Here is a 12,250-nt window from a genome sequence, read left to right as displayed (position 1 = left end):
TAAGGGTAAATTTAGAATTTTAAAAAACAAATTAGGGGTATAAATGTTATTATATCACTTTTAACCTTTGAAAGATTGACGGAGGGGATACATTGCATCAAATTGAAATTTCATGGGATGAAATTGAGAGTTTTTAAAACTTAGTGGTCTTCTCAAGACGCATGATAATTTAGAGGTTTTAAGTGAAGTTTTCCAAAAAAAAAAACAGTAACTAGCATGTAGCACATCAATATGCATAAAGAGTAGATAAAAACTATGGTTCTACTTCTACAATAGTTAATTTTTTTTTTTTTAATATAAATAATTTAATCTCATTAGAAAGTGTATAAGGTTGCGATCCTAGTACAAGAAGTACACAAGAAAAATCTCAATTAGAAATAATATATATATGTTCTTTTTTCTTTTACATACAGAAAGCTATCTGGCTTCCATTATTGAAATAGTTATATTGTTTCTTGAGCAATTTTCTACATTGACAACTGTCGTATTTTGGTCTATGCAAAAAGCTTGAGGCTTTGGTATAGGTAGAGGCGTATATTCATTGCTAATAAATGAGACTACATCAACCATGGTAGGTCGATCAATGGAGCTTTCTTGTACACAGAGAAACCCGATGTTAATGAATCTTGATAGAATAGAAGTAGAGGAAGGATTTCCTGTTGTTGGGTCCGTCAACTCCAAACTTCGACCATTTCTCCACAACTCCCAAACCTGTTTTCATTAGTAAATATTAGTTTAAATAAGAAGCATTTCAATTTGTAAGACTAAGGTAAAACATAAAGAAATTGAAAGGGTATAAAAAGCTACTCACATAACTAAGAAGATTGAGTGAATCACTGTTAGAGAAGTCAGTATTCTTCCTGCCACTCACAATCTCTAGTAGCAATACTCCAAAGCTAAACCATAAGGCTTTATTGAGTAGAGACCCTTGATAGCATATTTGGGAGACATGTACCCACTGGATTCCAAAATTTAGTACATCGCTCTTTTATTAGCTTGCTAAAAGAATTTAATTGGCAATTGCAAATATCATATGTAAAATAGGTTGCATACTTACTAAGTTCCAACAATTCGTTTTGTGTTTGCTTGTGTTTCATTGCCTCCAACTATTCTAGCCATGCCAAAATCTAATATTTTTGGTTTCATTTGACTATCCAAGAGAATATTACTCGGTTTTAGATCTTTATCTATGATTCATAACCTTGAATATTGATGAAGATAAAGAAGCCCTTGAGTGATCCCTTCAATAGTATGTATGCGTGTCTCCCAGCCTAACATCTTTTTCATGGTTGGATCTATTTAAATAGTACAACCAAGGAAATTAGTACTTAGGAACCTAGAAACATATGAGAGGCAAAAATATACACATATAGATACATACATACATATGTATTCACTCACCAAAAAGGTAGAAGTCCAAACTTTATTGGGCATGTACTCATATATTTATATATTTTCATCTCACTCGATACAACAACCTAAGAGTCTGACAAGATTTCTGTGCTAAAGTTTTGCAATCAATATTGTCTCATTTCTGAACTCCTCAATTCTCTGACCAGATCTTTTCGAAAGCATTTTCACTGCAATTTGTTGTCCTCGGAGTAATTTTCCCTAAGAAGGAGAACCATAATCTCTTTAAACTTTCATGAAGGTTTACCATCAATGTAGTTTTTATTAATAGTGTTCAAAGCACATTCATCAGGAAAATGTAACGTACCTTGTAGATAGGTTCAAAACACCTCCTTCTCCAAGTTTATTCACAGCTGAGAAATTATTTGTTCCAGCTAATACACTCTCATAACTGAATAATGGTAACTCAGCATCCTTCTTCTCTCGTTTCTTCGTATTATTTTCGGTGTTCATTCCATCATTGATTGTATGGAGTTCAGTATCAAAATCAAATAATAGTAGATTATTACTTGAACAACTCTGTCTTGTTTGATCTAGAATGATAAGAATTTGTCATTAAACATGAAAATGTTGTGTTTGGTCAGAGATGAGCAATGCCGGTATCTAAAGGTAAGTAAGTTTATTTAGTCATTTCCGCAAATAAGTAGTAATAATTTAGTAATTCATTCCCATTTTAGTGAAATGACCAAATAACTGCAAAGCTCCTTCCCAAAGACATGGTGAAGTTTGTTGGGATTCATCACCAATTAATGACAGTAATTAGAACAAGGACTTTCCTAAGAACAAGGACTTGTGACAATTTTCTTGTCTTAGATTAAGGTAGACTTCCTTGTAAAATTTGTTAAAGTGATTTCCATATACATTTAGAACATTTACACTTACCGATGAATTTGAGCTTTCCCTTGCATGAAAAACAAATTGAGAGGCACAAAATAAGCCTTGTTGCAGAGACCAGCACAACTACCCATACTTTCCATTTTTTGCCTGATTATGATGACAATAATCACTATTAGCTCAACCATAATATATAAAAAATTAAGTATTAGTTCAGAACGAAAGATAACATATATAATTAATAATTAGCTCAACGATACTTCTCATTTCACTCATCATACCTTTTGTACTTGGATCTGGATACTCATCAGTAGCAAATCTAAGGTAGATATCTTGTCCAATTTCGCTACCATATGGAAGTTGCAGCGAGTTCAAAAGAGCTCCTTCCGATATCATACACCCACTCCTATTATAAGCATAAGCTGCGCAAGAACAATTTTCAATGCAAGCCAATTCACATCTGCTAGCATTCAAGGCCAAATTATATACTTTCGAATAAACAGGCAATCGCATGTTTGATACTTGCATGAACCAATCTTTTTTTCCATTAGCATACCTATTATTCTCACATTGCAAAAGAGATTTCCTCACACAACCGCCTGACCAATCATTTAGTCTAGTGTAGTTCATTGAAAATGGTTCAAAACCTTTTAGACACTCACAAGGGTTTGAGAAATTCTCAGGGCATTGTACCATGCCAAATGCACCACACAAAGCGTAAACATCAGATAGGTTCGTCGGTGCAGACCAAAATATACTCCAAATGGAAAGGGCAGATAGCCACACCAGTTCCCTCATCTGTCCTGCTTGGTCAACTCGATATCTAGAAAGGGTAGAAGGATTACGAAGAGAGTAAGTAAAATATCTCTCACTTTCATTTTTACTTGACACCAAAGTGTAGTTTATGATAAAGCTCCTTTCAGAAAGTGAGCTGAGAGATGTTGCATTCCAAAGTCCAGAACTCCAATAGATTTGGGATCTGTTCCACTCTAAGAAATTTTGATGGCTTCCATTTGGGTCTAACCCCAACGAGAACACACCAGGTGATGGATCTTGTGAATTTTTCCATGAAATCAGCTGCTGTGGTTTTCCAGTAACCTTTTCGATCCCAACTTTGCACCTGGCAGCCATGTATCAGTTGGATGGTCAAAACTCTCCCAAAATATACAAGACGTGTTCGATCTACCTCTCAAAACAAAATTTCCATCATCACCAAGCACTGCTTCAGTTATATTTGACTGGGGAAATGTCAAATTTGTCGACCAAACTGGGATCTCGGAGGAACCTTCAAACAGGAGTAGATTGCCATTTTCTGGGAGGTGAAGTCTTGAGGAAGAGGGGTTAGACGAAGGGTTTTCTCTGTTTGCTACCCAAAACAATTTCCTCATGAAACCTTTTATACCATATGCCAAAGTAGATTTTTGATGAAGTGTCTGGTTTGAAGAAACCGAGCTCAAAAGTGCCACCTTTAGATACTACGGTCTCTCTCTTTGAATGATAAAGAGAGTGACCTGGTGAAAGGGTATCAACAGCTATGGCGAAGTGTAAGTTCTTGTTGGCTTAATTCGGTAAGCAAAATGGTGACCAAAAGTGCCAAGATTCATCATCCATTCAATTACCGTTCAGACGAGAAGAAGTGCTGTTCGGATGCTCGAAGAATTCTATTTTCCCCGAGAGCCTCGTCTGCAATCTCGTTTGCTATCCCGTCCGGACGAGCTCAATAAACAGGAATTCCTGAGAGCCTCATCTGCAGTCTCGTCTGAACCCCGTCCGGACGAGATCGATGAACAAGAATTCCCGAGAGCCTCGTCTGCTGTCTTGTCTGAACCCCGTCCGGACGACTTTTACTAAAAATGTCATATCTTGAGTTTTAGGCCTCTGATTGGAGCAATATTTGTGGCGTTGGAAAGCTAACTCAAGGATATACAAAGTCATGTTTCACGAGGTTTAGCTAATTCCAATGTTTACTAGATAAAAATGGGCCATAAAGAGAAGACTGTGACGCTGGGCAGAATGGCTCGTGTGCAATCTCGTCCGAACGAGATTGCAGACGGCCATGTGTTAAAAACACATTCTGGCTGTGTTTTGTTGTCCCGTCCGGATGGCACATGTTCCCGTCCGGACGCCGCATACTTGTAACAGTTTTAAATGAATATAAACTCTTTCCTGGGTCTAAGGATGATAGGACTATTATAAATACACCTCTATAGGAAGAGAGAGGAACAAATTTCTGTATTGAGAATTCGCCTTTGTGTGCTAAGAAAGGAGAGTCTGTTCTCTCTCTTAGAGTGATCGTTTGTGTTTACTTGTTGATTGTGGAAGTGAAGTCAACCGGAGTTCCGGTGAAGGGAGATCGCGTAGAAGGATTGTGCCAGCTGTCTCTGGAAAGGGCTACTGCGGTAGAAGGCAAGTGGGTCGCTTGTCTTATACAAGATTGTGTCAATTGCAAAGGTTTTGTAAGTGTGAACGTTTTGTAATGCTTTATTCTTTTACTGAGTTAGTTGATTTCCTGAGTTTGGCTGCCTCGGAGAGGTTTTACAATTAAAGAGTTCTCTAGTTAGTTTCCTCTTCGTAACCAAAATATCTGTGTTCTTTATTGTTCATTGCATATCTGTTTTTGGTTAATTATTACTTTTGTTAGGTCAGATCTATTTCCGCATAATATTATGTGAAATACCTATACATTTAGAATAGGTGTCGTTTGGAGTCATATATAGGATTTTCAATTGGTATCAGAGAAGGTTCACTCTGTTTGGATTAATTTCCTGAGTGTGATCCTAGACTCCACATAATATGTCTCACACAGTTGCACTTAACTCACTTCCCGTCTTTGACGGATCCAATTATACGCTTTGAAAAATTCGTATGAAAGCATATCTCAAATCCGTGGACGTTTGGCATATTGTTGAATCTTGATGGACTAATCCTGATAAGGCAATTGCCGAATTTTCAAAGAATGAAAAGAGTGCTTCTTCTGCGAATGACAAAGCGTTAAATGCCATCTTCACATCTATCTTCATCGAAGAATTCTCAAGAATTTCTCGATGTGTAATAGCTAAAGAAGCATGGGAAACATTGGAAATTACTCATGAAGGAACTAAAATTGTGAGAGCTTCAAAAATTCAGATGTTAGTTTCTCAATTTGAAGAGATTAGGATGGAAGAGGAAGAGACATTTGATGATTTTTATTCTAAGCTTAGCACTATTAGAAACTCTACAATGAATCTTGGAAAGAAAATGACTGATGCTAAGATAATAAAGAAAATCTTAAGATCTCTACCTGCTAGGTTTATACCTCAGATTACTGCTATACAACAGAGCAAAGATCTAGAGACAATGAGAGTAGAGGAACTTGTCGGTTCACTTCAGACATTTGAACTCATGTTACCTAACCCAAAAGCTCAAAAAATCTTGCTCTTAAGATCAAGGCTGCTAAAGGTAAATTTGTAGTTCACTCTGATGAGGATTCTGGAGACGATGAAGAAATAGCTATTATTGCTAGGAAGTTAAGAAATTTTTTCAAAAACAATGGAAATTTTAGAAATAGGGAATCAAAAAATTTTGTGAATCCTAGTCATGAGGTTAAAGATAATTATGAAGGCAAAAATGATGAAAATCATAAAGATAAATTATCTCGTGGTCGTAAGTGTCATGAATGTGGTGGTATTGGTCATATTCGTGCTGATTGTGGAAATTTGATAAATTCAAAAGGCAAGGCCTTTAATGTGACTCAAAGTGATGAGTCAAACAATGAGGAAAAAGCTGAAAATGTTGCTAATTATGTAGCTTTTGGGATTTCTTATGATAGTGAACATGAGGCTAGTGAGTCTAACTCTCTAGATAGTGAACATGGCATATGTGATAATGAATCAGAAGAGGAGGGTGATATGCAAAATGCTTATAATGATCTATATGTGGAATGCATTAAATTGAAGAAGTTGAATAAGCAGCACTTGCAGAAACTCAAAGAAGTTAATCTTGAAAATGATCAACTTTCTATTGCCTTAACTGATTCACATGCTATTCATAATACTTTGATGTCTGAAAATCACATGTTAATTGCCAAAGTGAAATCCTTAGAGAATGATCTTAATGAGTCAAGAAATCATCTGAAAACCTTCTCTAGTGAAAAGCTAAATCACATGTTGCATAATCGTTTGATAGAACTGGATTGGGCTTTGATAAATCTGCTGTTTCTTTTACTAATGTTGCTTCTCCTTCAAAGTTAATTTTTGTGAAACCAGTTTGTAAAGAAGAAAGCTTGACTAAGAAGAAGGAAATGTATCCTCCAGTTTCAAGAGGTGAGAAAGGTAAGGGAATTCTAACTGATTCGTATGTGTCTCGTTCTACACCAAGATGTGCTCATATGCCAAGGAACCAACCTTCTCAAAGGTTCATTGCTACATGTCATCACTGTGGTAAGATTGGGCATGTTCGCTCTAATTGTTTTCAGTTGAATAATCATGATTCAAAAAGAGAATATTTTCATTCTAGGGATAGTCATGAGGAATTATTCAAGATGCTAAGGGGTGTTATCACCCAATTAAATGACTTGGACAAGAGTTGCACTTTTGTTCCCAAAATGAAGAAAGTTTGGGTTAAAAACGTTGATACCGTTCACCCATTGAGGGGGAGTGGTATTGGACTTACCTAGTTCAGGTGGACACATTGCATGCCTAGGACAGACTTTGCTTTTATATATATATATATATATATATATTTTGTGTCCTAGTGTCATAGTTTGTTGGGTGTTTGTTTTGTTTTGTTTAAATTTTTGTTGTTTGTGTTTTGGTTCTTTTAACATGTTCTGTTTTGTGTTCATTTAAAAAAAAAAAAAAAAAAAAAGACAAAAATATTTTAATTTGGTTGTTTTTCTTTTCTCTTTTTTGTCTTATGTACCCAGATAGTCCATGAATTTCTCATGTTGCTTTCATGGATTTAATTCCTTGCATATTGGAATATTCTAAATATGCATGAGATAAACAATTGTTTCAATGGACTTGTTTTTGTGGTTACCTAAAGCTTGAGCGTATGTGGTACGTTTTACCTATGCTTAATTCTTACGCACACCTAAGCTTAATTTGAGGAAATTTTTTAAAAGTGAGGTATGTTAGGTAACTACATGAGGTGTTTTTGACTAGTCATATTTTTTTCAAATTGACCATATGCTAGTTGAACCTAGGGCTTAAAAATTCCTGCATTCTTTCTTTTGTATAAAGCACCAATTGTTTAAAGACTCTCTCAAAGAGAAAAAGAATCAAAATAGTGAAACAAAATCAAAAGAACATGTACCTTATGGAATTTAATTTCACTGTGTCAAACTTGTGCTATTTTTTCAAAAGAGGATTGTATTGGATGAGAGTGGCTAGGCCCTAGTATGATAAGGTTTGACTTTTGATTGAATTTACTTGTCAAAACCTCGTGTTGGTGAAACTTTCTCCTCTTTTGTAAACTGGTATTTTTTTCTCATTAAATGGCTTACACACACAACACACAAGCATGGGTTGAATGGATCATTTTTCATGGCTTGGGTTAAACAATATGAGTTTCTTGCCATTTTTAGTCTCATGTATATTTTGCATATTTGGAGTATGTTTGGGATATTCATTGCTAAAATACATGAGTTGTTGATGTGTGTATAATTTGTGTTCATTTGACTTTTGAGGGGGAGAACTTTTTTTAAAAGTTTCTTGTTGATTATTAAGTCTTATATTGAGAGGGAGTTTCTGTTATTCATGATCTTGTTGTATTCTTCATGCATTTTCCTATATGTGATCATGAGTGTTTGATTATTGTTTTTCCTGTTCCACATATGCCTTGATGTTTATGTGTTGAGTGTTTCAGGAAACATGATACCTTTTGTCAATTTGTGACAAAAAGGGGGAGTATAAAAATTGGGGAGATGATGGTGACTCGTCCAATTGATTTTGTCACCGAATTGCCAAAGGAGGAGTTTGTAAGTTCTTGTTGGCTTAATTCGGTAAGCAAAATGGTGACCAAAAGTGCCAAGATTCATCATCCATTCAATTACCGTTCAGACGAGAAGAAGTGCCGTTCGGATGCTCGAAGAATTCTATTTTCCCCGAGAGCTTCGTCTGCAATCTCGTTTGCAATCCCATCTGGATGAGCTCGATAAACAGAAATTTTCGAGAGCCTCGTCTGCAGTCTCGTCTGAACCCCGTCCGGATGAGATCGATAAACAAAGAATTCCCGAGAGCCTCGTCTGCTGTCTTGTCTGAACCCCGTCCGGACGACTTTTACTAAAAAGGTCATATCTTGAGTTTCATGCCTCTGATTTGAGCAATCTTTACAGCGTTGGAAATCTAACTCAAGGATCTACAAAGTCATGTTTAACGAGGTTTAGCTAATTCCAATGTTTACTAGGTCAAAACGGGCCATAAAGAGAAGACTACGACGTTGGGCAGAATGGCTCGTGTGCAATTTATTCCGGACGAGATTGCAGACGGCCATGTGTTAAAAACATGTTCTGGCTGTGTTTTGTTGTCCCGTCCGGACGGCACATGTTCCCGTCCAGACGCCGTGTACTTGTAACAGTTTTAAATGAATACAAACTCTTTCCTAGGTCTAAGGATGATGGGACTATTATAAATACACCTCTATAGGAAGAGAGAGGAACGAATTTCTGTATCTAGAATTCGCCTTTGTGTGCTAAGAGAGGAGAGTCTGTTCTCTCTCTTAGAGTGATCGTTTGTGTTTACTTGTTGATTATGGAAGTGAAGTCAACCGGAGTTCCGGTGAAGGGAGATCATGTAGAAGGATTGTGCCAGCTGTCTCTGGAAAGGGCTACTGCGGTAGAAGGCAAGTGGGTCGCTTGTCTTATACAAGATCGTGTCAATTGCAAAGGTTTTGTAAGTGTGAACGTCTTGTAATCCTTTATTCTTTTATTGAGTTAGTTGATTTCCTGGGTTTGGCTGCCCCGGAGAGGTTTTACAATTAGAAAGTTCTCTAGTTGGTTTCCTCTTCGTAACCAAAATATCTGTGTTCTTTATTGTTTATTGCATATCTATTTTTGGTTAATTATTATTTTGTTAGGTCAGATCTATTTCCGCATAATATTGTGTGAAATACCTATACATTTAGAATAGGTGTCGTTTGGAGTCGTATATAGAATTTTCACGAAGCATGCTCTGTAATAAGACAGGATTGAAAGCAGAGCAAATAAGAGCCATGGCTGGCGATTAGTCATCATGCTACCCATCCCTCTCTAACTTGTAGTACTGCAGTTAGTAATTACCGAAAAATGCCATACAGGAATAAGGAAAATGAGAAAAAGGATTGCAAGAACGAGGTCGATCCCACAGGGAATTGTGTTTTGAAAACAATTTTCATCTAAACTAATTAAAATCTTAACCTAGTTACAAAAATCGAGTGATTTTTGAACTGAAAATAATCAAACATAAATTGAAAGACGATGAAATTAATCAATGGACGGACACTAAGGTTTTGTAATTAGCACTGACAAAATCATAACAACAAATTCCATGTTGATCAATATTATCCAAAGGTTTCAACGATACGTTTTATGTACGTTATATTTTTGCTTCAAAGATGAATTAAATCATCCAAAGTATCTGTTCTTTGCACAAATCACAAAAAATACTCGATTTAAATTAAATCATGGGCAATGCTAGATGCTCTCCTGGTGTTCTTCTTATGATCTCCTCATCCTAGGTAAAAATTATTTTATAAAAACCAAGTGAGAGAAATAAGAGCAACTTCCTTTTTGTTTTTATAAATAATTTCCACATAGGATTAGGAGGATACAAGAAGAACACCAGGAGAGAACCTAGCATTCCCCATCAATAATGGTTAAAAACGAAAATGGTACCTCCATGTAACTTCCGACCAAAATTTGACAAAAATCCATGTCAGCACCCTAAAAAATTGACATGTGTCCATATCCCTAATTAAAACTAAAAAAATAAAAATTTTAAAAACTAAAATGATTAAAAATGAAAAAAAAAAAAAAAAAAGAAAGAAAGAAAACAGGAAAAGGGTGGAAAAACTGCCAGGCCCACAAACTCGTCCAACATCCTGCTAGGCCCACAAACTCATCCGACAGCCTGCCAAACCCACAAGCTCATCCGATGGTCTATTAGGCCAATAGGATAGCCGACCAAACATGGTCCCAAATGACCAGCAAGCTCACCAAAATCCAACCATGTGTGAAGCACACGTCCAAGAGGAAAACATCATATTAATCAACCATCTTCTATGGAAAGAAATGAATTCACCTACTTAGGAAAGATAATTCACTAAATGAAGGTGGATTAAAATCACCCGCACAATCGAAGGCCAAATTAATAGTCATTTGACGACAATTTGCTTATGAAAGCACACAACATAACTAGTATTTAGCCTATATATAAGGAGGCTAGACCCAAGTATGCTCTCATGCCCTAATCTCCATTTATGTCTTTCATTTTTACCTCTATACTTTACTTTTTTAAGCATCGGAGGTGGCACCGTAGTCCCCCTCCCCCCTTCATGGCATGTCGCTCTAACTTTAGTTGCCTTGCATAAATCCAGATTGTGGATTAGGCATGGGTGGTCACTGGTTGATTTTATCCATCAACAGTTGGTGCCGTTTGTAGTAACTAGGGGTGAAAAGGCAGTTGCAGTTAACGACTTTTAGCTCAAACCGCTAATAGTAATCGCCTAGGCGGTTAGTAAAATCGGCTAATCTCCTCCACTAACCACTTAGGCGGTTAATCGACGGTTAGCGGTTATTTTAATAACCGCCAATTAACCGCTAACCACTTTTTAAAACGAAAAAAAAGGGCAAAAATAAAAAATAAAATGATGTTGTTTCTATGGTAATATAGTAATACCCTACTACATACCATGTTATTTCATATATATATATATATATATATGGTTAGCAGTTTTTTCTAACCATCTTCAAAAGCGATTAGGCAGATAGCGGTTAGGGCAATCATTGCCCGCTATTTCAACCCTAATAGTAAGGACATAAACGGTGTTTGTGTTGTTTGAGTTAAAATTGCCAAACTAAATCTTGGCCGCACATTTTTTAACAATGATTTTTTTAACTGCATGGAAGCCGGATTCCCTTTATATATACCAACCACATCGTATCATGATTAATCATAAAGAGTTGGTGGGTCAATTGGCATGGATTACCAGCCTACCTCCAATGAGGATTTACATAGTTTCTGTAAAGGATAAATACTCCAGCAAGATAATCATGGATGAGAGACCTATCCAATGTCAAGTCTTATCTCAACAGACTCGAGATAAGAAGTTGTAACTCCAACACTTTAGATTAGGATGATAACATATTTGAATCTATATAGATAGGTTACATTATCTCAAGGGATGTTGTTTATTTGAATTGTAACTCTTCACATTATAAATACAATCAACTTATGCCAGATTACAGCAAGGTGGAAAATAATATATTCTCTAAGTTTACAGTTTCACATTTTGGTGAACATTTTTTTTTTCTATTCAAAAGGGTAGGTTAGGGACACCAATTGTGGCTATCTTACCTGGGCATGGACCATAGTAGTACATACCTACTGGGAGCCGCACAGAAGGGGCCTAAACGGTGGGAACCGCAAGCGCTCTCTCAAGTCCGACTAATTCATAGCTACCCAGCCCCACCAGGGCATTAATGAGAATCCAAAACGGTTAATACTAATTAGGCATATATGAGAATTCACCATTGCAGAGATTTGAACCCACCTCCTAGTACATGGCCTAACCACTTGAGAAATTTTCTTGGGCCATTGAACCACCACCCACGCCCTAACCACTTGGAAAGTTTTGAGACTACTCATCAAGCTTTAACATAAAAGAAGCCAATTACTCTATGGTTTGAGTGCTTAGCTACCATTGCAACGTTTTTCCTCATTCATTAAGAAAAACAATAGCAGATGCCCTCCTTTATGCATTCCTCAAAGTCACCAAAATAATGGTCCTCTTTGTATTACTGCAAGTGATTAGTCTTCACCAAACACCCTCT

The 12,250-nt window shown here is 36.5% G+C and overlaps 1 protein-coding gene across 1 annotated transcript; it reads right to left on the bottom strand.

The window, feature by feature from the left end:
- Positions 1-417: 417 nt before the first annotated feature.
- Positions 418-3,375, bottom strand: LOC132178072 (G-type lectin S-receptor-like serine/threonine-protein kinase At2g19130). Its single transcript, XM_059590532.1, has 4 exons — positions 2,526-3,375; positions 1,718-1,943; positions 812-896; positions 418-711 (listed from the first exon to the last, which is right to left on the bottom strand). Exons 1-4 carry the CDS (start codon positions 3,373-3,375, stop codon positions 418-420), a joined length of 1,455 nt encoding a protein of 484 aa, XP_059446515.1.
- Positions 3,376-12,250: the final 8,875 nt, after the last annotated feature.

This window comes from Corylus avellana, chromosome ca4 (genome assembly GCF_901000735.1).
Source record: "Corylus avellana chromosome ca4, CavTom2PMs-1.0".
NCBI classification, from domain to species: Eukaryota; Viridiplantae; Streptophyta; class Magnoliopsida; order Fagales; family Betulaceae; genus Corylus; species Corylus avellana.
The sequence above is the reverse complement of the archived record's forward strand: the minus strand, read 5'-3'. Positions and strand labels throughout refer to the sequence as shown.